The sequence below is a fragment of the Epinephelus lanceolatus genome, chromosome 5, assembly GCF_041903045.1.
Source record: "Epinephelus lanceolatus isolate andai-2023 chromosome 5, ASM4190304v1, whole genome shotgun sequence".
NCBI classification, from domain to species: domain Eukaryota; kingdom Metazoa; phylum Chordata; class Actinopteri; order Perciformes; family Serranidae; genus Epinephelus; species Epinephelus lanceolatus.
The window spans coordinates 882,830-910,692 of record NC_135738.1 but is presented as its reverse complement, the minus strand read 5'-3'; the positions used below and the strand labels follow the sequence as shown (position 1 = coordinate 910,692).

Below are 27,863 nucleotides of genomic sequence, written 5' to 3'. Positions count from 1 at the left end.
GGCTCAAGGACCTGAGCCAGCCCTCATTATCCGATAAATAAAGAACAGTCCCTCATAAATCTGTTCTCAGTGGTTACAAAGCTCAAACAATGGTGGAAAGTATCCAAGTACATTTACTCAAGTATCTTTCACTTTTATGTAACTGTATACTTGAACTCCACTTGTACTTTACTGCATTAATCTGAGTTGAACTACTTTACAGATGAAGTTTGTACAAACAAAACATGACTCATAAAATAGACACTGACCTACAGACTCACCTGTCTGTCACTACGTGTTTTTATTTTATGGTCCTTTATCTGGTGGTTCATGTTCTCACCGACTGTATGTTTTTATGGCTAATTTTACTTCTGTGAGACGCTGAGATGAGTTCAGACAAATCCACCTCCACACACAGAGAGTGGGTCGTAGGTGATGATGAGGAGGGATCACTGCTGTGTGAGACCATCCATCCTGCAGAGTAAACTTCATTCTGAATCCATATGTAGAACATTTCTCTTCTGTGTGTGGTGTACTTGTGTTGATGTTGTGTGTCTAACAGGGATTTACACTCCATCAGTCAGTTAATCACACACTTGTTTTTTTTTATTAGAAATAGCATTAGCTGTACACTGCACTGTGCACTGTGCACCATAAACATTAGAAAGCACCCCCCCCCCCCCCCCTCCCGTCTCAGGGTCGAGGGATAAAATAGCAAAGCAGAGCTCCAGTTATCAAAATCCTATGTACACATAAAAGCTCACTTCTTCTTTTGTGGAAAAAAAAAGAAAAGATGGAGGAAGACTCGCGATTTCTGTCGATGATAAAGTCCAAACGAGATGTTCTGAAGCTAAATCATTGTCCATAATTAATGCATCAATCATCCAGACCTGGGGACTCTCCCTGTTGTATTCGTGATGCTATTCTGATGGCTTCCTCCAACGACGGCTGGTCGCTGAGCTGCAGACAGAAGGAACACAGTCAGGTTAATACAAACGCTGACTGACAGACTGAGAACCAATCAGTGCTCCCGATTCACTCTGACACCTGGAGAGACTTCAGGTCGTCCTGCTGCATTCAGGCGCCTTTCATATATAAATATATATAAATATATTTATCTAGACCCTGACACACATATTTGTGAAAATGTGTTTATTAATATGACAGGAGTGTTTTTTTGACCTAACTAGAAGTGTGTTTTAGTTTCTGTTCATGATTTCAGATTTCTTCTGTCTGCCTCTGACGTAAAGCCACAGTGTGTAGGAACTCCTCCCATCTAGCATTCAAATCATATACTGCATTCAAACGGATAGCGCACTCTAGCGCCTCACTGTTTCAAACATGTATTGCAACTACGGTAACGGCTGTGTGATTCCCTTTGTGCTTTCTTGGCGACGAGGATTTCGTCTCCCGTGATGCTGCATTACGCTCAGAGAGTGGGACTGTGTTATGCTGCAGTAGTGCCGGGGTCGTAGTGAAGCGCCTCTTGCTCCTCTCCTTCGGCTTCTCAGTCACGCAGTGCTGGCCTGGCTCTCAACGAAAACACAGAAGGCGGGGCTGTATGTCCCTCGCTGGCGGAGGTATTCTCAAGATGGCGAAACATTATGGGGTACTCCCTTCTGACTGAAACTAATACATGATACTAACATGAGTCACTGCTGTCACATCACATCAAGCTCCTGTCAGTGAGTGAAGTTTTCAGCTAAAACTAAACTGATGAACAGACGTGCAGTGAACTCTGTCGGATCAAAACAAAACCTTTAACTGAAATCTCTAAATTCAACTGTCGTCTGTTGCTGAACTTGTTTTCCAATAATTCATTTTGCAGCAGGTGTATCCACTCTTCTTCTTCTTCTTCTTCTAACAAATCAAATTCACAGACTGAGACTCCTCCCCCCTGTGGCGTGTGTCTACTGACCTGCACAGCGATGTGAGTGCCGTTGGAGGTGGCCAGTAACGTGACAGGATGAATGCTGTCCTGCTCCTGGCTGTAGCCGGCCTCCTCCACGGTTTGGAACGTGGCCATGTCGGGCGCCATGATGGCCACCTGAGGGAGACAGAGACACGGTGCACCAGTCAATCAACAGCTTTGGTCTCAAATCAGTCGGTGTGACACCACCTGGTGGCGTCATGGAGGTGCAGCAGAGAGTCGGCTGTTGACCTCAGTGAGGTGAAAGATGAGCAAACTGAAACAGGCTGTTGTTGAGTGGCTGTTTGTCTCCTTGGTAACATGTTGAGTCAAAGGTTGATGACATCACGGTGACACATTAAACTGTCTGACAACAGTCGACTCAGCAGCTGTGCATTAACCCTTCACGTGACGAAGCACGACGGCCCTCTGTATGAAAAAGCATGAAGCCATCACACAAACCTCAGTCAGTGTTTACCTGTTCATCTGAGCCGTCTGTTGTTACCATGGTAACCGAGTGAGCACCTTGCGTTGCCAGTTCGTGGGCGGGGATGGTTATGGTTGTTCCTTCTTGGGTTACCATGGTGATAGTGCCACCCATAGCTTGTAAGTCTGCTTCAGAGATACTGACCTGATGTGAGACACAACACAGAGAGGAGAGTTTAATCTGCTGCTGAACAACACGACCAGGTTCTGTTTGAACACCTTCTCCTCTACATATCTTCATCATCAGCTTCATCATCATCATCATCATCATCATCCTGCCTCCAGTCCTTTACTGTTTCAACACCAGGATACATGTCAGACACTAACTGTCCAACACAGTGAGAGGAGGGCTGCAGTCTGGAGTCAGGTTAGTGTGCTCATGATGAGACGTCAGTGTTGTGTCACATGCTGACACTGTGACCACTGAGGACGACTGTAGGCACTTTAGAAGGATATTTACACAGGATGTCACTGCGTTGTTACCTGCTGCTGTGTTCCGTCCTCCTGCGTTACCAAGGCAACGTGCTGCTGACCAATCATGTCTGAGCTCTCCACAGGAACCTGCTCTGAGCCCGAGTCTTCTGCCTCGACCACCGCCGCCGTGTAGCTGACGTTTGGGTCGTCGATGGCATCTGAACGGAGACAGAAAGATTTTGTTTGTCACTGTTTGAGATGATGTCATTTATATTTCATTTTGTATTTCCTGTATGTTATCACATTTTTGGCATGGCTACTCTTTTTAGACCTTCTCATTTTAACTTTACTCATTTATATTCTAGTGTTTCTTTATGGCTTCCTGTTTGTAATCAGCCACAGTCACAGACGGTGGAATTTAACATTTCTTTTTTTCATTGTTAAAAATAAATAAATTCAAAGTGGAAAAAGTTTTAATTTCCCACTCAAAGTAGCTTCAGTTTTATCTGACAATCAGTCCAAAATCCAAAGATACTCAGTATGAAATCATTTATGACAAACTTAGTCATCAGTCACACAGGAGAAGCTGGAACATGTTAGTATTTGTCTGTTGCTGATTAATTTTCTATCAATTCTAACATTTATTTTCACAACGGATTAATCTGACAGTTATGATCTTGTTGAATCATTTAAAATGTAGGAAAACAATGTAAACTGCCTGTTATTATTCCCCACAGCACAAAGTAAAGTATTCAGATGACTTGTTTCATTCTACCAACTGTGTGAACCTTAAATATCATTAGTTTATCTTCATTTACGACAAAAAAGGAAATAAATTCTTCCACAGAGTTGCAACCGGAAAATGTTTTTTTGAAACAAAAACTAAAACTGTTGCCGTTTCTATTCTGTCCATAAACTGTTCTCTGCATTCAGTTTGATCTAACTTTATTGATCTCACAGACCTCTAACAGAGACAGATTTTATCTCTGTATCATTATGTCTCCATCGACCTGTTGGGGGTTCGAAGTAGGCCTCCTGCTCCTCTTCGATGGGCTCTGTGTCGTTGTGCGCTGTGCGTTTGTGCATGGCGAGCGTTGAGATCTGCTTGTAGGTTTTCCCACAGTGGTTGCAGTTATAAGGTTTGCAGGGCGTATGAACCACATGGTGTTTGTAAAGGCTGGAGTACTCTGTGAAGCGCTTTTCACAGCCAGGCACTGTGCACACGTACGGTTTCTCTCCTGGAGGAGAAACAGCAGCAGGTTTGAATTTCATTTTAAATGTTAGAGGTCACGAAGAGTATTTATACAACAACTGCAGAATGACACCAAACTACAGTCTGAGGACTCGTTAGTTTGTGTGAACAGGGAGTGTAAAGGAAAAGGACTCACCAGTGTGTATCCTCATATGGTTCTTATAGTTGGTGGCGCTGGCGAAGGACCGTCCACAGCTTGGCTCAGAGCAGTAGTACGGCCGCTCCCCAGTGTGTGTTCGGATGTGAACTTTGCGGATGTTGGAGGTGGTAAACGACCTGCCGCAGCCTTCGACCGGGCATTTAAAGGGCTTCTCTCCTGCAGACAAGACGTGGGATGTCATAGGTTAAAGGAACAGTTCAATCCAAAACCAAAAATACCCTTCCTCTTACCTGTAGTGTTGTTTATCAGTCCAGATAGTTTTGGTGTGAGTTGCTGAAGTTTTTTGGCACTTTGAGCACCACAAACTCGGTTTGACCTCGTTCCATTACATCAGAGAGAAGAGACGTCTCTACAGCCAATATTTCCAACACTCTGCAGCTCACACTGAAACTATCTGACTGATGAACACAGGTTAGAGGAGAAGTATGTATTTTTGTTTTTTTGGGCTGAACTGTCCCTTTAAGAGTTAATCATCATTCCAGTTTACATCTCCATATTTCCTTATTGTTTGGGTCTGTTGATATTTTCTTCTCATCGCACTGAGATTAAAACTGCAGTTATTCAAAAACAAACAGCAGCTCAGAGTTTTATTTCTCATGATGAACATGTGGCTGAAAACTCCTCCAGCAGTTTGGTGGCTTTGTGGGGAAACTCAGCTCCTCACACTCATCTAATAAAACCTGGAGACAAATTCTGCCCTGCAGTCTGTGTTGTTTCAGAAACCTGCGGTTAGTGACTCTGACCTCGTAGTTTCATCATTCATCATTTCATCATTTCAGCTGCACTCATTTCTGTATTTAAAAAAATAAACAGCCTCAAGGTCAGGCAGCAGTTTTCACTTCAGCTCTCTGCACCAGCAAACAGCAGATAAACCCTGAGCCATACATATAACAGACATCTACACACCTCCTCAGGTGGATAGAAGAACAAAGTCAAACTGGTCCTTGGTCTTGTTGTGTACCTGTGTGAGTCCTTGTGTGCTTCTGAAGGTCTCCGGAGGTTTTGAAGGACTTGCAGCAGTTCAGCTCTTGACATCTGTACGGCTTCTCCCCCGTGTGTGTTCGTGAGTGACTCTTCAGTCCGTACCCTAAAGATCAGAATCAAATCATTTACATTCAGTTAAACACCTTCAGTTCAGTGTAATCATCTGTTGTAGCACCTGGGCTCAATTTTGTTTGTCAAAAACATCACTGTTGTAATTACAGCATTTTCATTGAGGTATTCAGTCAATAAAGTAATCTGCCAAAATGTCCTGATGTCAGCTGGATCTCTTTCTACTCTGAGTTATGTAATCTGGCCAAACTGGCATGAACATGACAGTTAATTCTTCTTAAAACACATATGAAATGTCTTTATAGTTAACGAGACAGCTCAGTGACACAGCATTTCAAAGTAGTTTGGACTTTTTGCAGTGGGGTCATATGAGGTATGATTTCTGACGGGTAACCAAAGATGTTATAACGCTCTCTTCAGCCAGCCTCCACAGATAAAAACAGTGATTTAACATCAGTGAACTCAGGAGCTGCTGGTCTGCTGCTGCCTCCATCACTTAGTTTGTTTGTGTTGTTGTGTGATTTTGGAGAATCTAAACTAAACCCATTAAAATACCAAAGTCACAGACTAACTAACTGATGGAGGCAGCTGTAGACCAGCAGCTCCTGAGTGCTGTGGCGAGAGGACAGATGGGGAACTGAAGCCGTGAAGGACTTCCCTGTCAGAACGCACTGACTGACTTTAAGGTGAAACAGTGAAAATATTATAAATATAACACACACTTAAACTGATATTGATTTTTTTTAGGTGGCTAAAATACATATTGTTGCTGCCCACGTCCTCAGCAGGTCGTCACTGAGCTTCTGTGACATCACTCCAGCCTGCTTCTGCAAACTGGGTGTGCACCAGCTGACACCTGCTGTCTGTGACACACTGACTCTGGATAAGTACGTCATCCATCCCCACTTCAAAGCACCCAAACTGTCTCCACAGCTACCTGTTGCAAACTTTTTCACACAGCCGGGATAGTCACAGACGTACGGTTTGTCTCCAGTGTGGGAGCGTTCGTGTACCTGCAGGACACACAAACCACAGTGTGAAGCAGAGAGGCTGAAAAACAAACTAACAACATCACAGGAGGACGATGTGAAGGATCACTGCCTTTAAACAATCACACACACACACACACACACACACTTACCTTCAGATGATGGGCAGTGGTGTAGAGTTTTCCACAGCCTTCATATTCACAGCGGAAAGACTTCTCTCCTACGTTTGAGCCTCTGCTCGGCCTGTTGTCTTGACCCTGTAACACAATCTGAGACCAACAGAAAACAGACTTCGCTGTTAAACCTGAACAGAGGAGTAAAAAACATCATGGAGAAGATACTTTAGAAAAGATCCTCTCACCCGCATGTGGACGCCGTTGTCTGCTTCCACTCTGCCGAAGGACCCCAGAGGGTTTTCTATATTCTCCACCTGACGGGAGACAACACACCTCATGCTGAAGCCGATACTATCAGAGGAATAAACATTCACACCCAGGAGAGATGTCAGGAGAGAGGACACACACAGGTCTGTAGCAGTATGCCAGAAATACCAGGATGTTCTACTTCATCAGGTGAGATTTTGCAGTGTGTGAGCCAACGTGCTTTTCTGGCAACTCTCTAAATACTAAAAACTGAACACGAGTAAATCGAGACTTTACCCTGAGAAATAAGTAAAAACAGAGTTTCCAGCTTTGACCGTGATTCTGTGTCACACCTGAAGTTTCCACACTGCAGTATTTTACCTTGGTGGTGTACTGTTCCAGCACGCTGATGGTCTCGGGGTCGATGGCGGCGGCCTCGGCCTGCAGGTCTGCGATGGTGCCGTCGGCCTGGATGGCCAGGATGGTGTTGGACTGGGGCATGTGCACCGTGTGCTGGATGTAGGCGGTGCTGCCGTCCTCCAGCTGCACCTCCTGCAGGCCACTCTGGTCGTACGTATCTGCACACAAACACAGAGGGGCAATTTCACGTAGAGACAGAAACTGGGCTCAGGTGCAGTGTGAACACGACGATGGCTGTTTGTCCAGGAAGGATGGACAGATTCTGACATGAGAGCGCTCAAACTTTCCCCCGAACTGACTGAGCTATAGAGGAGTTATTAACATCTTAAACATTTCTGGGTCTGTTTGTTAGTTCGAGCAGACAATCGTTGAGCATCTTTCACTTGGTTGAGTTCAACGTTGGATTCTGGCGTTAGTCTGAGACCAAACAGATCTGAGCTGAACACAGGGGAGTGTTGTGTTCAAAGTAAAGTGTGAGATATGTTCAGAAACTCATCCCAAAGTCCACAAATACTCCTTTTCAACAGTCTTGGCCTGGTTTGATTTGGTCTGGTTTGGGCCAACAGCCCAGCCCAGCAGGGATCTGCGTCTCCATGACAACAGGTCTACCTGTTGAAGGTGTGTCTTTAACTGATGACGTTTAAAAGCAGGTTACACTTCGTCACAAATGAGTTGCAGAATGAACTCAACATAACCAACTGAAGACACATACATTAGTTTCAGTATCTGATAACTGGTTTGACTGAATTTGATTTTTTATAGGCGACACTTTGACACTGTGTGAGATACCTGAAAAAAGAGATGACAGGAGCTTCAGAGTCTCTGAGAAGATCAGTCAGGCTCGTAGGTGTTAACGTGCTTTACCTTTGGGAGTGTGAATGAAGGCTGTTGTTCCATCTTCTAGCTGAACTGCTTGTCCGTCTTCAAGCTGTAAACTGTCTCCTCCTACGACAACAACAACAACAACAACAGTGACCTCTGTTTATCTGGAGTCTGCTGATATCTTTACAGTGTGTACACAGGAGTGAGACGACATCATGTCATCCAGATGAAACACACATGACTGACTGCCTTCAGATCTTTGGTTTTACCTCCTTTGGGCATGGACACGTGTTGGACGTAGGCAGCAGAGCCGTCCTCCAGCTGGATCACCTGACCGTCCATGATCTGTCCATCTGAGAATGAAGCTTTGGAGTCGTGTTGGATGTACGCGGTGGATCCATCTGCAAGAGTAACGGCCTGCAGGCTCACTGTGTCCATGCTCTCCATCTGATCTCCATCTAGAAACATTATTCAACAGAGACAATACTTCAACCGTCAGATTCAGGAGGAATGGAAACTTTAATCTGAGGCTGTTCACCTGAAGATACACTCTGTACACTCCTGTTAATCTGCTGAGTGATCATCTGAAAACTATGAAATAAAAAAACTGTCCAGTTCTATCAGCCTGCGTTCTGGTCCTGTGTTTCAACGATGATGAGTCTGATGAAGAACGCTCACCTGCCACAGTCACGGCCTCTGTCAGACAGAGAGTGACCGGCTGCCCGTCTGCATCGTGAAACTCTGCCATTCCCTGCGAGTCCCGGTTGATCTGGGCCAAGAGCATGCTTCAGCTGCTGCAGGGGACACACAGAGGACACACAGGACTTATACTGGTGTCCACTGGTCAGGACAACACACAGAGGACACAGACACACACGCGCCATCAGAATTGGCCAACATGCTTTTTTCTTAATGTACACAATGAATGAATATGACTATTTTTATTAATTACTATTAATTAATATTATGTCGGTAATCAGTCAGATAAATTGTTATATATTGACATGTCCCATATCAGCAAAAAAATCCAATATTGTGCATCTCTAATTTTGGTCACCCTTTATCTGTACAGTCCACCTTCAGACAGTTAACAGAGTCTCTGCGACACTTCAACAGTTTATTAGATGAGATTCAACAATTCAGTTGTTTCACTTTCTCCTGTAGATGTTTAATAGACTATTTACAGTGTTTATCTGACAAGTCATGAACATATTCTCACAATAATTTAGGTGAACTAGAACTACTCACATTCATGAAAAGTTCAATGACAAAAATCTGACAATATGAAGTAACTTTTCACACACACTCACAGATGAACATCTACAGACTCAAACTGTTGAATCTTCACTAATAAGCTGTTTAAATGTTGCATATACTTTTCTTTTTATGCTTCATGCTGCTGCAACTTTTAAAATGTTGCATCTTACTTGATTTTCTGATTTATAGTTTATAATTCTGTGATTTTTTAAAGTCTCTTTTATGTTCATTATGTCTGTTTTCACGTGAAGCACTCAGTGCTTATACTGCCGTCATTGCAAAGCACTTTGTGCTGCATTTCTTGTATGAAAGGGGCTGTATACATGTTGGTGGACTAACCCATAAAATGTTCCCTAATTTTACATGTTGTGTGTTTAATTATTGTTTGATAGCTGATGTAGCATCTGGCTGAGAGACAGTTTAAAATGACACTAACACTGGTACATTTACAGTGATGTTGATTAATGAGTGATGCTCCTGAAAATAAATAAATAAACATACACGTTACACCTCAGAGTTTTGGGGCCCTTGAGCTCTACTGACTCCAAAGCAGGTCCTTGTTTACCTCTTCATATGACACTTATAAGCTGTGAAGCTTCATCAAGAGTGTTCAACTCGTGACAAAACTCCAGGAGGACCAAACGTTAATGAAGCTGAGCAGTCTGAGAGATTTTCTGTTGAGAGACTCAGGTGATATTTTACAACACACCTGCACCTGAGACAGGTGGACGTGCAAATATCTTTCTTCAAACAAATATTGTAGATAAGCAAATGTAGACAGTAAGATAAGATAAGATAAGATAAGGTAAGGTAAGATACACCTTTATTGATCTCACAATTGAGAAATTCCAGTACATTCCAGATAACTGCCAACTTGTGAATCTAGGTATTCTTAATAACAGGTGTAGTACCTTGTACAACCCCACCTTTAAAATCAAAACTATCGCTTTAATCTGTAGATTAACTCAACCTGTCAGAGAAATGTGGAGGAGTAGAAATCACTGTATTAAACTATGAGATGTGGTGAAATAATATTATAAGTGTTAAGTGGCATGATTATAGAAATACTCAGGTAACACACAGGTACCTTAACTGTGTACTTAGTTACAGTACCAGAGTAAAAGTACTCAGTTACATTCCACCTCTGTATATTTCTTCTGTCAGCTGCTGTTCTTTGGCGCTTGTTATTTCGAATGTAGCATCTGGAGGCTAGCTAGCTGCGCTGTTAGCACAACAATGACTCGCCACATTAGTCCCTGTGTAATGAAACGTTGTGTCTCAGTGTGATGAGGCGGCTCTCTGCTGTGAAGGCTAACGGTGCTGTTAGCTCTCTGACAGCAGCTTTCAAACCGGGTGTCTAGCGGACTGAAGGCTAGTTAGCTTCCATGCTAACAGCACTGCTAACTACGCAGACCGGAGCTATCACGTCTTTTTTACTGGTTTATTATCAAACTGTATTTCAGCAGGTTGTCTCGTTGGTGATGAAACGGTGATAATAAGTTAATGAATGAAGTGTGAGCTGAGTGTGTGACAGCTGCAGGGTTAGCTAACTGTCTCCATGAAGCTCCTACAGAGCTGCTAAAAGAAGCGCCGCAGTTCGGACACAACAACGAGCTAATTAATGATAACATATCGTTCTGACTCGGTGGATGTCTCATTTATTTCATCTTTCACCGTGTTTCCGTCCCTGTTCTGGGTCCGAGCCGCAGCCTGTCGCTCCCTCGCTCCGGGAGGACATGGCTGTGGGAATAATGCATACTGGGTAAAAACCAATTTATATACTAACCTCTGAAAATTTCCAACAATTCCTCCTGTTCGACCACCATGCACCAGTGCAGGAAACGCTCCGCACACCGGGAACATGTATGACCCAATAATCCTCCGCCCGCCTACTCCGGATTCAGACACGCTGATTGGTTGAAGGGATCCCAGCTCCCGCTCTGATTGGTCAGTCCACACTGCGTGTTTGCTGTTATTCAGACTCCCGGGCCCCTAGCAGACGCCATTCCGCGTCGGTTTTCGTATTGTGTCGGGCTTTCGGGTGAAAATGCGCCGCGGCGTTAAAAGAAATAAATATTTAAGGTTCAGAGTCAAACGACAGTAAATCGAGAGTGTGTGTGAGACGCGTCAGAGTGACTCAGGACGTGTTAGAGCTGTTCTTCAGCTACATAAACAGATTTGTGTGCGGAGGTTTTTCAGCCTCCATGTTGAAAACAAGGTGCTGTGGGTAAAAACAGAGGGAGTGTGGGCAATGCAGTGAAGCCATCACACGACAAACTACACACAGCATCTACACACAGCATCACACATGAATAAACTACACACAGAATAATCACACACATGGACAAACTACACAAAATATACACACATGAATAAATAGTAGTGTGGGCAATGCAGTGAAGCCATCACACAACAATATACACTCAGCATCTACAAATGAACAAACGACACACAATCTACACAAGAACAAATGGGGACTATAGGCAATGCAGTGAAGCTCACACACAGAATCTACCCACCTCATCAGCCACCTCATCATCCACCTCATCGGCCACCTCATCGGCCACCACCACACCACTGATATTCATCCAAATCTAGACTTGAACTTATAGATTCAAAACTTCAACATACATCCTTTATAAAATATATTCAGAAACAGGAGGGAATAAACTAAACTGATAATGACATAAACTTTAATTGTTTAAGTGTTAAATTTGCATGTGGATGCTGGAATCTGAAATGAATCTAAAAGCGTTGCTGAAACTCAGAAATATGAAACAAACTGCCTGAAACATGTGAAAACTCAAATGACTGCAGAGCTGAAAAGTCTAGAAGCTTCAATATAAAACAGTCAGAGCTGGAGGTGAAGTGAACAAAGCTTCAGAGCTGAGATACATTACAATCTGGAGCTTTGTGTTTTAAAGACATAAAAAGTAGAATAAAGTTGAATACAGCTATAAATCTCTAAGAAGTAAAATGTCTGACGTTTGAATGGTTTGTGTCGTAAACTGAGCCGAGTGGAAACAAACCAATCGCAGCCACATGTTACCTTCACTGTATATCTGTAGCTGTACCTGCTCATGATAAGAACATTAAGAGGAAATGAGTTTATACATTTTGATTTTTTTTCTGGGGGTAATAAATCTATGTCCATAATTACATAATTATAATGACACTGTGTGATGGTGACTTGTTTCTCATCATTTCTCTGTCAAACATCTGTGTGTGTGTGTGTGTGTGTGTGTGTGTGTGTGTGTGTCATTAAACCTGTTTACAGTTGTTTACAGTTATTTACAATAAACCAGGTCATAAACTACACTAAAGTTATTTTTTACACTTCCACATTATTTTTTTTCTAACGGAGTCACGATTCAATAAAGTGACGTAGTAGTCCCACCTTGAAGCTGACACGAGACCACGCACGAGACCCGAACACGGACCGGATGATGCTGTCAAAATAAAAGCTCTGATTCAACAGCCAACTTTATTTTTATAGTTTGAATTTATAATCCCCCAGAAACAAGGATTATAACAGGTGTATGTGATACTTCTTAAACTTCTGCTGACAGGATTTGTATATTAATTAAACAGCGTAGAGACAATTAAATTAAAATTCTCATAGTCATTTATTTGCATGTAAATGATCATCTTAACGTGTATTGTCTCAGTGCTGACTGCAGTGATCTGACTGATTTAAATGTTTCTCTTCTTTTTTTAAATCATATTTCACACAGAGCGGTGCACTACATTAGTTTCATTTTTATTTGCCATGTTGTTTTTTAAATCTGAGCTTTATTTTGAAGGTTTAGACCGGAAGTTGTACAGTCACCTGTGTGACTTGACTACCTGCACTGATCCTGACGGGGGCGTCTCCTCTTCTTCACTAACTCATCATCATCATCATCATCGGGGACTCCTCGGTACAGATTCGGCCGTGTCTCCAGGATCAGGTCTGACTCACCGACATGCTGACCGGGCTGCGGACCGAGCCCCGGGGGGAGAACCGGACGGAGCCCCGGGGGGAGAACCGGACGGAGCCCCGGGGGGAGCCGGTGGTCCTGGACCCTGCAGCTCTGAGGCAGCAGAGGAGACTCAAACAGGCGATCCAGTTCCTCCATAAAGACTCAGCTGACCTGCTTCCTCTGGACGGACTCAAGAAGCTCGGCACGTCCAAACAGGGGGTCAGGACACGTGTTTATCTTCATCATCACCATCACCACCATCACCATCATCATCATCACCATCACCACCATCACCATCATCACCATCATCATCATTATTATTATTATTATTATCATTATTATCATTACAGGCCTACTGTGCGTTCTGTTATACTACTGTTAAACAAACAGGGGGTCAGGATACATGTGTTTATCTTCATCATCACCATCATCATCATCATTATTTATATTATTATTTTATACTTCTGACTTTTTACTATTTCTGTTTATCATACTGAAAAATAATTTAAAAAAACAACCTTTTTTTTTTTAACATATTCTATCACTCAGTATGAACCAACACGTGGTCACATTTTCTAACTGTATTTGTTGTGATGTCACAGCAGCCTCATCACATCCTGCAGAAGCGCCTGCTGGAGGCCAAACTGACCCGAGGACGGATGAACCTGTGTGGAGTCACACCGAACAGCGGAGCACTGCTCCTGACATGTTCCCAGTTTAATTCACATCAGGATGAGGAGGAAGAGGAGGAGGAAGATTTCATCTATGTGCCCTGCAAGGTGACTCAGTGAATATGTACATAAAACAAATATTTAGATTACTTTTAAAATAGATTATATTGTTATGACTTCATCAGAACTGTAATCAGTCATTTAGGTTTTATATCTGTACACGTCTTCAGTCAGAGCGTCAAGAAGTGATCAGAGTTTTAGCACAAACTGTGTTGCTGTGGTGTTTTTATAATTTTAATATTTGATGTGTGCAGTGTTTGGGACAGAAGGTGAAGCTGCTGATTGACACAGGCTGCAGACTGAACCTGATGTCGTCAGAGACTGTGCAGAGATTAGGGTGAGATGTTTGTTATCTGTCTGTTTTATTAACATTAGGTCACTTTATGTGTTCAGAGAGTCATTTTGTGTTTGTCTCAAAGTTTGAAGGATCTGGTGGAGGAGAACAAAGAGGAAACAGATGGTTTCCCATTTCAGAGGAAGCTTTGTATGGACGGACACATCAGGGAGCTCAGTCTGACTCTGGGCCAGCTCAGAATAACAAGCTCCTTCACTGTCATCGGTGAGGAAGAAGAATTAAAACCATTGAAAATAAGACAGTTTGATGCTGGTGATTTACAGACATTGATCATGTGTCTTTGCAGAAAGTAACAAACCTCTGATGTCTCTGGGAAACAAGACGTTAAAGTCACTGAAGGTAAATCCTCCACTGCTCAGACTCATTCATTCATCATTCATCATTCACCCAGTCACAGCGGGAACAGTTAAAGGTCATTGTGAACTCAGATACGAGGATGAGAGTTAATAAACTAACAGACAAAATGACGTCACTGTTCTCACCACCAGACGAGTAAATAACTGAACAAGATGCTTCCAGAGGAAACGCTGTGTCATCTCCTACATGTTGACTACATGTCTTTTGTTTTGTTGTTGCAGAGTGTGATCGACACGGAGAGGCAGATGTTGGTGTTTGGGACGACGGTCAGAGAACAACTACAGTTTGTCAAAAAGACGTTTAATGAGAGGTGAGATACTCTGATCTTTATCAGTCTGTTAATGAGAGGTGAGATACTCTGATCTTTATCAGACGTTTAATGAGAGGTGAGATACTCTCATCTTTATCGGTCTGTTAATGAGAGGTGAGATACTCTGATCTTTATCAGACTGTTAATGAGAGGTGAGATACTCCAATCTTTGTCGTTGTTTAATGAGAGGTGAGATACTCTGATCTTTATCGGCCTGTTAATGAGAGGTGAGATACTCTGATCTTTATCGGTCTGTTAATGAGAGGTGAGATACTCTGATCTTTATCAGTCTGTTAATGAGAGGTGAAATACTCTGATCTTTATCGGTCTGTTAATGAGAGGTGAGATACTCTGATCTTTATCGGACTGTTAATGAGAGGTGAGATACTCTGATCTTTATCGGTCTGTTAATGAGAGGTGAGATACTATGATCTTTATTGGTCTGTTTAATGAGAGGTGAGATACTCTGATCTTTATCAGACTGTTAATGAGAGGTGAGATACTCTGATCTTTATCAGTCTTTTTAATGAGAGGTGAGATACTCTCATCTTTATCGGTCTGTTAATGAGAGGTGAGATACTCTCATCTTTATCGGTCTGTTAATGAGAGGTGAGATACTCTGATCTTTATCAGACTGTTAATGAGAGGTGAGATACTCTGATCTTTATCAGACTGTTAATGAGAGATGAGATACTCTGATCTTTATCGGTCTGTTAATGAGAGGTGAGATACTCTGATCTTTATCAGACTGTTAATGAGAGATGAGATACTCTGATCTTTATCGGTCTGTTAATGAGAGGTGAGATACTCTCATCTTTATCGGTCTGTTAATGAGAGGTGAGATACTCTGATCTTTATCGGTCTGTTAATGAGAGGTGAGATACTCTCATCTTTATCGGTCTGTTAATGAGAGGTGAGATACTCTGATCTTTATCAGACTGTTAATGAGAGGTGAGATACTCTGATCTTTATCAGTCTTTTTAATGAGAGGTGAGATACTCTGATCTTTATCAGACTGTTAATGAGAGGTGAGATACTCTGATCTTTATCAGACTGTTAATGAGAGGTGAGATACTCCGATCTTTGTCATTGTTTAATGAGAGGTGAGATACTCTGATCTTTATTGGACTGTTAATGAGAGGTGAGATACTCTGATCTTTATCAGCCTGTTTGCTGACAGAGCACTTCCTGTTTTAGGTAGATGATAGTCCAACTCACCTGATGTAAACTGTCCAGCTGTTTCTCTTCTTCTTCTGTTCTTTTTACTCTACAGCTCCTCTGACTTTAGGTACCTGTGAGCTCTCTGCATCCCAACAACAACAACAACAACAACAACAACAACAACAACACAGTGACCAAAAGCAGCACAGTTATTTATCCTGACAGCTGGACGCCTCTCTGAGGAACTTCAGATTCACCTGATGAATTCTCACTCTGCCTGTTTGTTTGTTTGTTTGTTTGTTTGCAGCAGTAATGACTCAGACTCTGACCTCACATACACAGCAGCAGCAGCAGCAGCAGCAGCAGCTGTTCTCACAGACACTTGTTCATGTAGCAGTAACATGTAGCCTCATGTTGTAGCTCACTGCAGTCGGACGTGTCGTTCAGCTGGAACATTACTGATCAGAGGTGATTTATAGCTCTGTGTTTCTGATTAATAAATATTATTCTGTCAGACACACAGTGGTGTTTATGTGTCACTGGGGAGCGAAGGTTTTTACTTCCTGTGAGCTGTAGCTGATACATGTAGCACAACCTCCTGCAGACTGTTTCTCTGCTGTATTTTATAATGTTGTCAAAGTGTTTTTTAGTCTAAAACGTGTCTTTGCATCGAGGCCACTGCCTTTAACCTTCACAGAGATGATAACAGCACCTGTGATGTGTTTTATCCTGCGACTGTAACAAAGTGCAGCACTGAGTATCAAATAAAATCATGTCAAAGTTTCTCTGTATTGTTGCATCATTTCCACAAGAAGTTTAATCTTCACAGAACAAAGCTCGTTAATGTCCGAGGTGATTAAAGCTGTCAGTAAAACCAGAGGAGGCTCAGCAGAGATCAGGTCTCACTCCTGTCTGTCAGGTTAAAGGAAGCAGAGATCAGCTGACCTCTGACGGCACCATAACAACTGTAACATGACAGTAGTGTTTGGTAACGCTCCAGTCCCTCCAGTGGACATGAAGAAGACTGACTGTGGGTCTGAACATGTCTCCATGGAAACCAACAGCAACAGTGAGGCGAGGCTGTCGTCTGCAGCTGACTGAAGGTAACGAACCCTCTGACTTTATTTATCTGTGTTATAAGACTAAAGAGAAATGTCCCTAACTGCTTCCTGTAACATCAACATGACACGTGTTTCCTGTTGTCATCCGTCTGAAGAGGAGGAAACTCTGATCTGTGGAGGAAGAAGTACTCTGATATTTTACTGAGGTAAAAGTAATAGTACTTTCCTGAAAAAAAAAAAATCCTACATTCAAGATTTCACTCAGTAAAAGTCTGAACAGCTGACTGTAGGTTCAGTTTGAAAGTCTTTGTTGGTTATTTCAGAGAGTTTTATTATGATATATGATCATATAACTGGAATATTATCACTGATGCTTTTATGTGTATAAATGCATTTTAACTTTACAGCTGGTGGAGCACATTTTCACTTCTTCAGATACTGATGACAGTTTTATTTGTATCATAGGGTCATATTTTATAAATTCATCACATGTTTTGTTTTTAAAATCTGTGAAGTCACTCCAGCTATGGGTCAGATTATTTAGTTCAAAATATTCTCATTTATTTTAATTTCACTCTATTCGAAGTGTCAAGAATACGTATGATTTTGAACAATTTACACAAATAAGTTGTCAGCTGATTAAAACACTTCAAACATTTTTTTATGCTGAAAAAAATAATTTATTTGAAGCGTTATCCACAAACAGCATGAATCCTTCTTTAGAGTGTGTCAGATGTCACATTCAGATTCATGTGTCAGTGAATTTTGATCTTTGAACAAAACAAGCAGGAAGATTCAGTGTTACTGTTTCTGGTATTTGTGGCATTTCTACATTAAATTTGTGAGTGGCCCCGAAACATTTCAGAGGATCTGAGGGTCAGTGTAAAGGCTGTTTGTCTCCTTGCCTCAGCCTCAGCCTCAGCTTCAGCCTCAGCTTCAGCCTCAGCCTCAGCCTCAGCCTGCAGGTATGAACCTGGCTCTCCTGGAGCCTGTTTATTTGTGCTGTAAAATATTCAGTACAACTGAACCACTTTATGTTTCACTGGGTGTGTCAGACGTTTAAACTTTGCATCTACAAAACTCATTAAAAAGGTTGAACCAAAAGTGCAAAAAAATAAACTATAAATGCAAAGAATTTTGTTTTTGTTTTAGTCTCTTTGTTTTCAGTAACTTGTCTGATTTTTATCTCTGATCTTTTTTTTAGTTACTCTGGATTTTCAGATGATGTCAAACCGCTCTGATACAGACTAAAGTGTGGGGATGATGTCCAGACGGACGGCGGCCTGTCAGGCTGCACTGCTTCCTGTGTTTGTGGGTAAACTGAGGTGTAACGTCACGTTTGTGGTGGAGAGCTCAGAGAAGATGAGAGCTGCTCTGGGGTCAGTGAAGCGGCTGCTGATTCAGACGCTGCTGATGAAAGCTTCTCTCAGAGACTCTCTGTTCAACATCCTGACCTTCTCAGAGAAGGTGAGGACGGACTGACAGACACTGACACACAGCCGGAGGACGAGGACAGCTCTCAGGTGATCTTCTGTCTCTTTACTCTGCAGGTGATGAGCTGGTCCCACCACATGCTCCCCTGTGCTCCGGACACCGTCTACATGTCTCTGTCCTGGATCCACTCCATCAGCTGTGGCCCCGGCAGAGACCTCCTGGCGGCCCTGAGCGTGGCCCTCTCTGACTCCGCCTGTCACTGCGTCCACCTGCTCTGCACCGACCTCCCTGACCAATCACAGGCCGTCCTGGCAGCTCTGCCCGTCCTGTCAGCAGGGAGGCCCGTTAACATCTTCTACCTGCAGGACTCAGGTGTTCACCTGGACAGACACACCTCAGACTACCTGCAGTGTCTGAGCCGCGCCACCAGGGGGAGCTGTTACATGATTCCTGTTGGTGAGAGTGGCGTGCTGGAGAAGGTGAGACTCAACTCACTGGTGATAAACTGGTGTGAATGTTTCTAACTGTGACCTGCAGCTCCATCCATCATTGTAACCCTCAGAGGCTGAAATGTGGCGAGTAGCTGAAGTGTTTGTGAGGCGGTGTGTGAGTGCATGAACGTGTAAATGCATGAACAAAGGTGTTTGCAACATCACAAACATCACATATTCAGCAGGAGGTCTGAGGGCCTCCCAACAAACTTTGGAATGTTTGGTGCGTCTCCTGGTTAAAGTTTTGGTGTAAATGTTACAGTTCTTCTCGCTTTAACCACGAACAGCTGCTTCATCTACTTCCTGTCAGACTGTCTCTGAGGTCAGACACCATCGACTTTACCAGAGACATTTCTGCGTCGTGCTCTAACAGCTGGACGGAGTTAAACTCCTCGACTATGTTCATGTTTCATTGGAAGCTTTTAAAATACTGAGGAGGACACGTGTCCTGGGTCTCTGCCCAAAATCTACACCTGTTGGTTTTAATATTGAAACACTCTTTTTTCCCTCTCTATATATTTCTGTTTGCATTATATATTTACTTTCTATATGTTTTGTTCATGTCACTGTTGTTGTGTTTATTTCTGATTATGTCACGTTGATATCCATCACCAGGTGTTTCCTGTCGTGGAGAGTGAGTCATCAGAGCCAGTCAAGTGTCTCTGCTCATTAAATCTACACAGCATGTCGTCCCCTCTGCTCAGGTTGGTTTCCATGGTTACACAGGTTTGCTCAGATACTGTCGTGTGCTGTGGATGAAATGACGTACCTGTACTGTACACGTGTCTCTGGGCCTCCTGTGGTCACCCAGGTGCAGTCTGGGTAATCCTTACATGCTGTCTGGTCAAACACTGGGCGCTCCGGAGTTTTTCCCAGGATGCCGAGTGCTGGCCAGGAGGGAGGTGGACGGTTTCTACTACGTAGGAACTGTGATACAGGAAGTACAGGTGAGGAGACGCTGCATGGTGACATGTGATCATATTTACAGACAGGTGTCAATCACCTGATCACGTTTCACTGACTGAGGATCGAACTGACGACAGGAAGCTGCAGAACAGCTCTGGATTCATGTGTTAGTGAGACGTCTCCTGCGTCTGTGACTCAGAGACATCGGACTCCAAATATTCACTATAATGACTTTTTAAAGACAACCTGAAGTTAACCTGAACTTAATCTGAAGTTAACCTGAACTTAATCTGAACTTAATTTGAAGTTAACCTGAAGTTAACCTGAACTTAATCTGAAGTTAACCTGAAGTTAACCTGAACTCAATCTGAAGTTAACCTGAACTTAACCTGAAGTTAACCTGAAGTTAACAGGTTATACTGTTTATAAACGAGGCGACATGAAATCTGAAAGTCATTTTTCATTCTCAGATCTCAGTGATCTGAGTCAACTCAGCAGAGACAACATGTCCACATCATCACAGACTGTCTGTCCACACGAGGCAGCTGACATGTGTCTTTCAAATATGTGTCTTATTACACACCTCACACACACACACACACACACACACACACAGTTACAGCAGAGGGTCGATCATCTTACGGGCCCCTGGAGCAGTTTGAGGGTTCAGTATTTGCTCCTCAGCAGTGCTCAGGGTTAAAGGTTAACTGACACCTCTCAGGCTGCCCAGTAACAGAGACATGTCTTCTTCCTGTGTGTCCACACTCAGGGCCGAGGAGGAGGAGGAGGAGGAGGAGGAGGAGGAGGAGGAGGAGGAGGAGGAGGAGGAGGAGGAGGAGGAGGAGGAGTTTGGGTCGTGGAGTTCGACCATCCAGGAGGAGCTGGTCTGGGGGTCGTCTCCTCTCAGAAGCAGCTGGTTTGTTCTCTCGACATGTTGAACCTCAGCAAACGTCACACGCACTGTCTGGTATCTGGTGATGCTGTCCTGTCGCCATGGGAACCAGATCTGAGGAGATACGGGCCGGGGAGAGTGATGGCGGCCGCACAACGCAGAGATGGTTTAGGAGGTTAGATAGTGTTGGTTTGTGATATTAAGTGATGCACTTTTTAAAACGTGTATTTACATGTTCATGTGTTTGAATCAGTTTGTTCCTGACAACATGACTGTTTCTGTTTATGCTCGTTTTTGTCTTTGATATTTCATAACTTACTTTAACTGCATTTCATATTTTTCATTAATATTAAACTTTAAATTAGATTTCGTTCCATGATATACTTTTAATGCACATCTACATTCTAACATTGTGACTGAAGTTTAAATCAGTTTCTTTATATTTCTCTCTTTTCTCTCGTTGGTGTTTTTCCTTCTTATCTTTAATATTTAACTTAATGTCAGTAGTTTTAGAAAAAGGAGAAAATGAAATATATTATTATTAGATAATTATTAGCTCTTAATATAAAGTGTTGATGTGTCTCTGTCTCTGTGTGACGCACCAGCTGATGGTTTAGGGAGCGTTCAGGTGCTGATGTGGAACAGCTGTGTGTCTCTGGTCCCCTGCAGCCTGGTCTCGTCCATCTCGTCCTCTCAACATGACAGAATCGTCAGAGAGCTCCACGTCATGACCTTGGCCTCCGGACGGGGCAGCAGCTGGCTCTGTGCCCGCTCCTCCTCTTCCTCCTCCTGCTGTCAGCCTTCATCCTGCTGCTCCGTCTCAAACCTCCCACCATGTTTCTGTCCACCCAGCCGTGCGTCCAGCTCTGGAGGACGGGACGGGCCTGAGAGGACGGAGGGAGACAAACAGCTGGACCTCAAAGATACAGATGTGAGGAGGAGCGACCCCGAGGTGCCCTCCTCCTCCTCCTCCTCCTCCTCCTCCTCCTCCTCCTCCTCCTCCTCCTCCTCCTCCTCCTCCTCCTCCTCCTCGTCTCTCTGTGAAGGTGGGAGCAGAGCGGTGAAGCTGAGGAATAAACAGCAGCGTCCTCCCTGGAGGTACTGGAGACGAACAGGTCCAGAGCCTCAGCACACACAGCCAGGTGGGACACACACCAATCAGCTGATCAATAAATATGATGTCATCAGATTTAATTCACACGGTGAGGCTGCTCTGATGATAGCTGAGCTGTGTTTAAGGATTAAGTTGAGTTTAAACCTGAGTTGTTGGGGTCAAAGTCACATGATCACCTCAACACCACTGCTCTGATCATGGTGATCAGTTTCTGTATTGATCAGTTTCTGTATTGATCCGCAGGCAGCGCGGCGCAGAGGAGAACACCACAACCCACCAGGTTCCCATTCCCCGTTCCTCAGATCAGCGCCTCGCCCAATCACAGCTCTCTGTTTCAGTCACTTCCTGCTGCTAAAGGAAGACGAGCCGACATCAGAGATGTTTTAGGAACCAGCAGCTTCAAACCTCGACCGCCGGCTGGACTGCGACCGTTCTCTAGAGACGCCGCTGTTTACACATGATGTCAGAGTGCAGACAGGAAGTCTAGAAACTCCAGAAACTGGTATAAATACTTTATTTTAATAAACTGATGTGGCGTTGGTGCAGGTACAAACATCATAAAGATACAACATCTACATAATAAAACACTCAGTAAAAATATGGCGTCTCAGTGCAGCTGATTAAATAAATGTAAACTCTGAAAGCAGTGAAAAAACAGGCAATAAAAACACACAGCTTTAATACTGGTCAGTTCTGTTATTGGAGGTCAGAGGTCACCTGTTGGCTCAGGTGACAGCTCAGAGGTCAAAGGTGAGGCTGACACTCTCTCCCGCTCTGACGCTGACCAGCTGAGTCTGCTGGTTTAACTCTGGCATGCTGGCGGTGACGGCATACGTCCCTGGAGAGACCTCAATGAAGAAATCTTCACCTGACGACGACACACGACCCTGAAGAGAGAGAGACGCTAATTTAGGAAAGGTTTTAAGCAGCCGACAGAGCCGAGGACGAGAGGAGTGGGAGCAGAGTGAAGTTCTCCTCGTGTCCAACAGAGGACGTTACTGATGCTCAAAATCTGCATCTCTTGCAGCTGCAGCCTCTGAGGCTGAGACATGAAGCCAAACCCTGCAGTTCCTCTGACGTCCACTAGAGTGCGTCCCCACAGAGCTCCATGTTAACATGTCCTAATCAACATGTTAACAGCCTGGCACAAATAAAACAGCTCTGGTGGAACTGGTCTGATGATGGTGAGTTAACAGATTAATCAATACGCTTCGTCGTCTTCTGATGTCATGTGATCACACCTGGACGTCTACAGTGAAGTACTCAGGCTTCTCTCCGTCCCTTCGTCCTTCTCTGACTGTTCATTATTTAACTCAAGTGTTATTTGTGACCACGAGCCTTAATGTCAGCTAACGAACCATCAACATATTACTGGCTCAGATCAGCTGTAGAGCGGAGTGATACACGCAGAGTTAAAAGTCTCAGTGCTGTTAAACTGTATCAGCACACAGGGACTAACTCCTGTCCAATCAGAGCGCTCGCTCTGACCTAACTGTATAAATCTAATTTTAATGTCACAACAGTCAAAAACAACACGTGACAGATCAAAGACGAAGCAGCAGACTCTTCTTACTTTGCTGTGCGGAGCCTTCACATGTTTCCTGTGTGACTGTGCAGCTGTCGTCGTCCTCACAGCTGGTCGGGAGTGAAACCTGGTCACATGGTTCCTCTCAGCGTGGCTGGGCTCAGAGCAGCGGCCAGACTCATAAAACCTCTGCAGATCACACACAGTCACAGGTTAGAGTCCAGGAGCCGCTCACACAGAGCACCTTATAGTCTGACTTCAGGTTTCCTTGGAAACAAAATCAGTGGCACAAAACACCCTCAAGTCTGCTCCTTAAGGTCTCCTTAAAACCTTTACTAAGGATTTAAGTTTTTCTCCTCATCTTGGTCTTATACTTAAGGAACTGCTCAAAATTTGATGCACACAGAGCCTCAGTGACTAACGTGAGGACAGAAACACAAAGTACCTCTGACTGTATCTGAACCACAACACGTCTAAATGCATCCTGTGCACTGAGTGTTGATGACCCCATGATCCTGATGGACACGCTTCACCATGAGCAACTGATTCTGCACTTTAAATCTGACCTGAGGTCAGTTTATGAGTGTGACTGTCTGAGGCTCGATCACTCACCTCTCCTGCAGCTGTGAACACAGACGGGCTGCAGGTTCAACAAGCACTGACCTTACACTGCTGAGTCGTCTGAGCCATCAACTCTGCGATGGTCCCAAAGACGTCGTCCAGCTCTGAGTGTGTCCTCTGTGGAGAGAACGAGACGTGAGACACAGCAGGTTTTAACTGAAGGTAGGGTTCATACAGAGAGGACATTTAGGACATTTAGGACCTTCAGGCACCTTGACAGGGATCTGTGTGTCCTCGTCTGTGGTGGTGGACGTCTGGGACGGTCCGGTGCTCGTCCAGTCGACGCTCCTCCTGGACGCTCGCTCCAGAACCTCCCGACCCAGACTGGCAGAGCGCCGCAGAGAAGACTCCAGCCACGCCTGGCTCGCCATCATCGACCTAATCTGAGGTGTCCTTCAGCTGAGACGAGGAAGACGCAGAGATCTCAGACAGTTTTACCTCACAGTAAACACACACACACACACACACACACTTGACTGACAAAAAATTTGAAAAATAACAATTTTAAATCAAACACGTCAAAACTTCTGATTAAACACGAAGATTCACAGTTTCATTATGACGTCAGACTATGAACTATAGAAGGACCCTGAAGGCATCACCTTCACCTTCAGAGGATGAGACGGACGTTTCTCACTGTTTATGGACATTATAAAACCACATTAATCTTTTTATTGAGAAATTAAAGGGCAGAAAGACTGTTCTTTATCTATCTATAAATCACTTATTAGATTTTACATGTTTTAAAGTGAAAAGATGAAAAAAGCCCAATCAGTGTTTTTTCAGCATTGGCAGTATAAAAACAAAATCGGGGAGTGCAGCAAAATGCCGCCTACCTACTTTTGTTTATACAGAATGTGCCTTTTTCGGGGCAATGGGGGGCGTGAGCAAGTAACAAAACGTGTAGCTCAGCGTGTGACGTAAACAGTGACGTGGGAGGGAAGCCGCGGCTGGTCAGTCCTTCGGTGATTCTCTCGTAAGTCGGCCCGTCCTTCACCGTCCCCGTCATCTGACGGTTAATGGCCTCTTTGTTTGCGAGGACAAGGAGGGCGCACAATTCCTTGTCTCCTCAGTTGCTCATCTTTACAGTGTCTGTCAGGTTTGTGTTTCCCTCTTGCTACTAGCTGCTCGCTAATTCCTGCTATCAGCTGTTTCCTGTTTATCCACCACCAGTGGCTCGCACGTGCGGCGTCATCAACAGCTCCTCCCACAAGTCATCAACAGCTCCTCCCACAAGTCATCAACAGCTCCTCCTACAAGTCATCAACAGCTCCTCCCGTTGCAGAAGGCCACCTCAGTCTGTTTAATCCAAAAGGGTTCCATCAATATGTCTACCCTACGAGGAGGAAAAATGGGCACCTCGGATCAACTCGCCAATCCGGCTCTGTGTGTCTAAACGCCGCAGCTTGCCGGCAAAACGGCCCAACATTCACTTAAATTTGGCAGTGTAAAAGGAGCTAGAGAGTGTGACACCCCCCCGCCTCATAAATAATGAACAGTCCCTGACTGATGATAAATGAATAGTTGCGTCTTGTTAAACATGGAGACATGTAAAGCTCAGACATGTAAAGCTCAGACATGTAAAGTTGAGACATGTAAAGCTCAGACATGTAAAGCTCAGACATGTAAAGTTGAGACATGTAAAGCTCAGACATGTAAAGCTCAGACATGTAAAGTTGAGACATGTAAAGTTGAGACATGTAAAGTTGAGACATGTAAAGCTCAGACATGTAAAGTTGAGACATGTAAAGTTGAGACATGTAAAGCTCAGACATGTAAAGTTGAGACATGTAAAGTTGAGACATGTAAAGCTCAGACATGTAAAGCTCAGACATGTAAAGTTGAGACATGTAAAGTTGAGACATGTAAAGCTCAGACATGTAAAGTTGAGACATGTAAAGTTGAGACATGTAAAGTTGAGACATGTAAAGCTCAGACATGTAAAGTTGAGACATGTAAAGTTGAGACATGTAAAGTTGAGACATGTAAAGCTCAGACATGTAAAGTTGAGACATGTAAAGTTGAGACATGTAAAGCTCAGACATGTAAAGTTGAGACATGTAAAGTTGAGACATGTAAAGCTCAGACATGTAAAGTTGAGACATGTAAAGTTGAGACATGTAAAGCTCAGACATGTAAAGTTGAGACATGTAAAGTTGAGACATGTAAAGCTCAGACATGTAAAGTTGAGACATGTAAAGTTGAGACATGTAAAGCTCAGACATGTAAAGTTGAGACATGTAAAGTTGAGACATGTAAAGTTGAGACATGTAAAGTTGAGACATGTAAAGCTCAGACATGTAAAGTTGAGACATGTAAAGTTGAGACATGTAAAGTTGAGACATGTAAAGCTCAGACATGTAAAGCTCAGACATGTAAAGTTGAGACATGTAAAGTTGAGACATGTAAAGCTCAGACATGTAAAGCTCAGACATGTAAAGTTGAGACATGTAAAGTTGAGACATGTAAAGCTCAGACATGTAAAGTTGAGACATGTAAAGCTCAGAGCTCAGTAGAACATGAATATGTGACTCCTCCACATTCAGGTGTTTAAACAATGATCACATCATCTGACTGATTGAACAATCAAATATTACAAACACGTTACTCACAAAACAACCAGTGCAAGTGAACGCAGCACTGACAACAGCTAACAGCGCATGCGTGAGGATTATGGTAATTTACCCACAGATGTCACATACATGTGATTATATATATGTATCTATGAAATTACCTTCCTTCTCTCTCAGTGAACCTTCATCTCCTGTCAGACACTCAAACACCCAACAGGTCCGGCTTCCGCTGCTGACGTCACCTTCTGTTCCACAACTCTCCGCGCGCTGCGTCAACAAATCTGACCGGACGGATTAATAACGAGTTTACCTGCTGAGCGCGCGGACAGGTGGGCAGGTGGGCAGGTGGGCAGGTGGGCGTGTCACCGACAGACACACGTTAAGAAAGTCTTCAGAGTCACAGGTGTGTCGTCATCCATGTGTCCTCACGTTGTGTTGAAGCTCGTGAAGCTCAGCAGAGCTCGAGCTGTTTTCAACTGTCAGCACAGGAAGTCCTGCCTGTTAAGCCACGCCCCCTCAGAACAACTCACACACCCACAGTGACGTGTCTCTGTCCCACGTTTTTCTCCTCACTGACGTGGTCAATCTATGTGAAACTGCACATAGGCATTGAGGACAGGCATAGGTAGAAGGTGACACAGCTACCTGTGGCTATGGACTAGTTTATTTTATATTGAAGTCTTATCTCAGTGTTTCAGTCTGACTGTGTGTTCTATCACACTTTATTAATCAGGTCATATTTAACTTTTCTGAGATCTTTACTTTATTAAGAGATCTGCTTTATTTCTGTCCTCAGTGCTCCACTGTTCAAACTGTTCCACCTGGAGACAGGTCAGATCATTTCCTGCTCACAGACACATCCTGTGTGACGGGCTGCACCCCACTGAGTTTTAAAAAGACCAAAAACCAACAGGTCTGAGAGCAGCACTTATTAACAGTAACAAAAGTCATCTAATATTTTTTTTCTTTGCCTGTCTCTGATGTCACTTCCCTTATAACACACTCTGCCATCACTCCCAGGGCTCCTTCAGTGTCTCTGACATCTGTTCAAACACCTGTGTTGCTGTTTCAATTCATTTCTACTTTAAATGTTCGAGATATGTTTTAAATCCACATTTTGCAGACTGCAGTGACCCAGAGGTGACTCACTGACCCCAGACTGTATATCTAATGAGCCTCCATCAGTGATGTCATCAGTTACACAAATTTACTGCACTTAAATGACCTATTACCACCCTGTGGTTGTATGACTCCGCCCACCACTCCA

At 43.7% G+C, this 27,863-nt stretch overlaps 4 protein-coding genes across 8 annotated transcripts; 2 read left to right on the top strand and 2 right to left on the bottom strand.

Annotated features, from left to right (window-relative positions):
- Positions 1 to 567: 567 nt before the first annotated feature.
- znf143b (zinc finger protein 143b) lies at positions 568 to 11,026 on the bottom strand. 2 transcript variants are annotated; one of them, XM_033635826.2, is made up of 15 exons: positions 10,890 to 11,026; positions 8,525 to 8,640; positions 8,116 to 8,304; positions 7,889 to 7,969; positions 6,986 to 7,182; positions 6,604 to 6,672; positions 6,395 to 6,511; positions 6,191 to 6,266; positions 5,162 to 5,287; positions 4,177 to 4,356; positions 3,751 to 4,026; positions 2,858 to 3,006; positions 2,367 to 2,519; positions 1,898 to 2,026; positions 568 to 939 (listed from the first exon to the last, which is right to left on the bottom strand). In XM_033635826.2, the coding sequence occupies exons 2-15, from the start codon at positions 8,628 to 8,630 to the stop codon at positions 856 to 858; spliced, it is 1,932 nt and encodes a 643-aa protein (XP_033491717.2). In that variant the 5' UTR covers positions 8,631 to 8,640; positions 10,890 to 11,026; the 3' UTR covers positions 568 to 855. The 2 variants fall into 2 exon arrangements, with proteins under 2 accessions (XP_033491717.2, XP_033491718.2); XM_033635827.2 differs by having other exon boundaries at positions 3,799 to 4,026.
- Positions 11,027 to 12,930: 1,904 nt separating this feature from the next.
- On the top strand, positions 12,931 to 16,764 carry LOC117262080 (nuclear receptor-interacting protein 3-like). Of its 3 annotated transcripts, none has more exons than XM_033634752.2 (7): positions 12,931 to 13,284; positions 13,671 to 13,844; positions 14,051 to 14,133; positions 14,216 to 14,355; positions 14,438 to 14,490; positions 14,730 to 14,818; positions 16,092 to 16,764. In XM_033634752.2, the coding sequence occupies exons 1-7, from the start codon at positions 13,069 to 13,071 to the stop codon at positions 16,114 to 16,116; spliced, it is 780 nt and encodes a 259-aa protein (XP_033490643.1). In that variant the 5' UTR covers positions 12,931 to 13,068; the 3' UTR covers positions 16,117 to 16,764. The 3 variants fall into 3 exon arrangements, with proteins under 3 accessions (XP_033490643.1, XP_078023687.1, XP_033490641.1); XM_078167561.1 differs by having other exon boundaries at positions 12,932 to 13,284; positions 13,668 to 13,844; positions 14,730 to 14,856; positions 14,895 to 16,764; XM_033634750.2 differs by having other exon boundaries at positions 12,933 to 13,284; positions 13,668 to 13,844.
- A 1,335-nt stretch (positions 16,765 to 18,099) lies between these two features.
- Positions 18,100 to 22,381, top strand: c5h11orf16 (chromosome 5 C11orf16 homolog). Its single transcript, XM_078168308.1, has 8 exons — positions 18,100 to 18,507; positions 18,591 to 18,953; positions 19,581 to 19,669; positions 19,777 to 19,912; positions 20,683 to 20,938; positions 21,369 to 21,737; positions 21,780 to 21,905; positions 22,121 to 22,381. The coding sequence occupies exons 1-8, from the start codon at positions 18,301 to 18,303 to the stop codon at positions 22,336 to 22,338; spliced, it is 1,764 nt and encodes a 587-aa protein (XP_078024434.1). The 5' UTR covers positions 18,100 to 18,300; the 3' UTR covers positions 22,339 to 22,381.
- Positions 22,377 to 27,111, bottom strand: akip1 (A kinase (PRKA) interacting protein 1). 2 transcript variants are annotated; one of them, XM_033634642.2, is made up of 5 exons: positions 26,758 to 27,111; positions 24,236 to 24,422; positions 24,066 to 24,140; positions 23,451 to 23,591; positions 22,377 to 22,764 (listed from the first exon to the last, which is right to left on the bottom strand). In XM_033634642.2, exons 2-5 carry the CDS (start codon positions 24,395 to 24,397, stop codon positions 22,615 to 22,617), a joined length of 528 nt encoding a protein of 175 aa, XP_033490533.1. In that variant the 5' UTR covers positions 24,398 to 24,422; positions 26,758 to 27,111; the 3' UTR covers positions 22,377 to 22,614. The 2 variants fall into 2 exon arrangements, with proteins under 2 accessions (XP_033490533.1, XP_078023686.1); XM_078167560.1 differs by having other exon boundaries at positions 24,236 to 24,406; positions 26,758 to 27,110.
- Between the last annotated feature and the right edge of the window lie 752 nt (positions 27,112 to 27,863).

What these genes read in the sequence shown, in the direction of transcription:
- znf143b (XM_033635826.2), bottom strand. Translation starts at nt 8,630, where the DNA reads ATGCTCTTGGCCCAGATCAACCGGGACTCGCAGGGAATGGCAGAGTTT. An exon ending in CGTGTCCATGCCCAAAGGAG is followed by an intron (nt 7,970 to 8,115) that starts GTAAAACCAAAG and finishes TTGTTGTCGTAG; the next exon opens with GAGGAGACAGTTTACAGCTT. An exon ending in CTTCATTCACACTCCCAAAG is followed by an intron (nt 7,183 to 7,888) that starts GTAAAGCACGTT and finishes GTTTGTGTGCAG; the next exon opens with ATACGTACGACCAGAGTGGC.
- LOC117262080 (XM_033634750.2), top strand. Translation starts at nt 13,069, where the DNA reads ATGCTGACCGGGCTGCGGACCGAGCCCCGGGGGGAGAACCGGACGGAG. An exon ending in TCGGCACGTCCAAACAGGGG is followed by an intron (nt 13,285 to 13,667) that starts GTCAGGACACGT and finishes GTGATGTCACAG; the next exon opens with CAGCCTCATCACATCCTGCA. An exon ending in AAAAAGACGTTTAATGAGAG is followed by an intron (nt 14,819 to 16,091) that starts GTGAGATACTCT and finishes TTTACTCTACAG; the next exon opens with CTCCTCTGACTTTAGGTACC.
- c5h11orf16 (XM_078168308.1), top strand. Translation starts at nt 18,301, where the DNA reads ATGATGTCCAGACGGACGGCGGCCTGTCAGGCTGCACTGCTTCCTGTG. An exon ending in TCCTGACCTTCTCAGAGAAG is followed by an intron (nt 18,508 to 18,590) that starts GTGAGGACGGAC and finishes TTTACTCTGCAG; the next exon opens with GTGATGAGCTGGTCCCACCA. An exon ending in ATGTCGTCCCCTCTGCTCAG is followed by an intron (nt 19,670 to 19,776) that starts GTTGGTTTCCAT and finishes GTGGTCACCCAG; the next exon opens with GTGCAGTCTGGGTAATCCTT.
- akip1 (XM_033634642.2), bottom strand. Translation starts at nt 24,397, where the DNA reads ATGATGGCGAGCCAGGCGTGGCTGGAGTCTTCTCTGCGGCGCTCTGCC. An exon ending in ACACACAGATCCCTGTCAAG is followed by an intron (nt 24,141 to 24,235) that starts GTGCCTGAAGGT and finishes TTCTCTCCACAG; the next exon opens with AGGACACACTCAGAGCTGGA. An exon ending in TGAAGGCTCCGCACAGCAAA is followed by an intron (nt 22,765 to 23,450) that starts GTAAGAAGAGTC and finishes CTCTCTCTTCAG; the next exon opens with GGTCGTGTGTCGTCGTCAGG.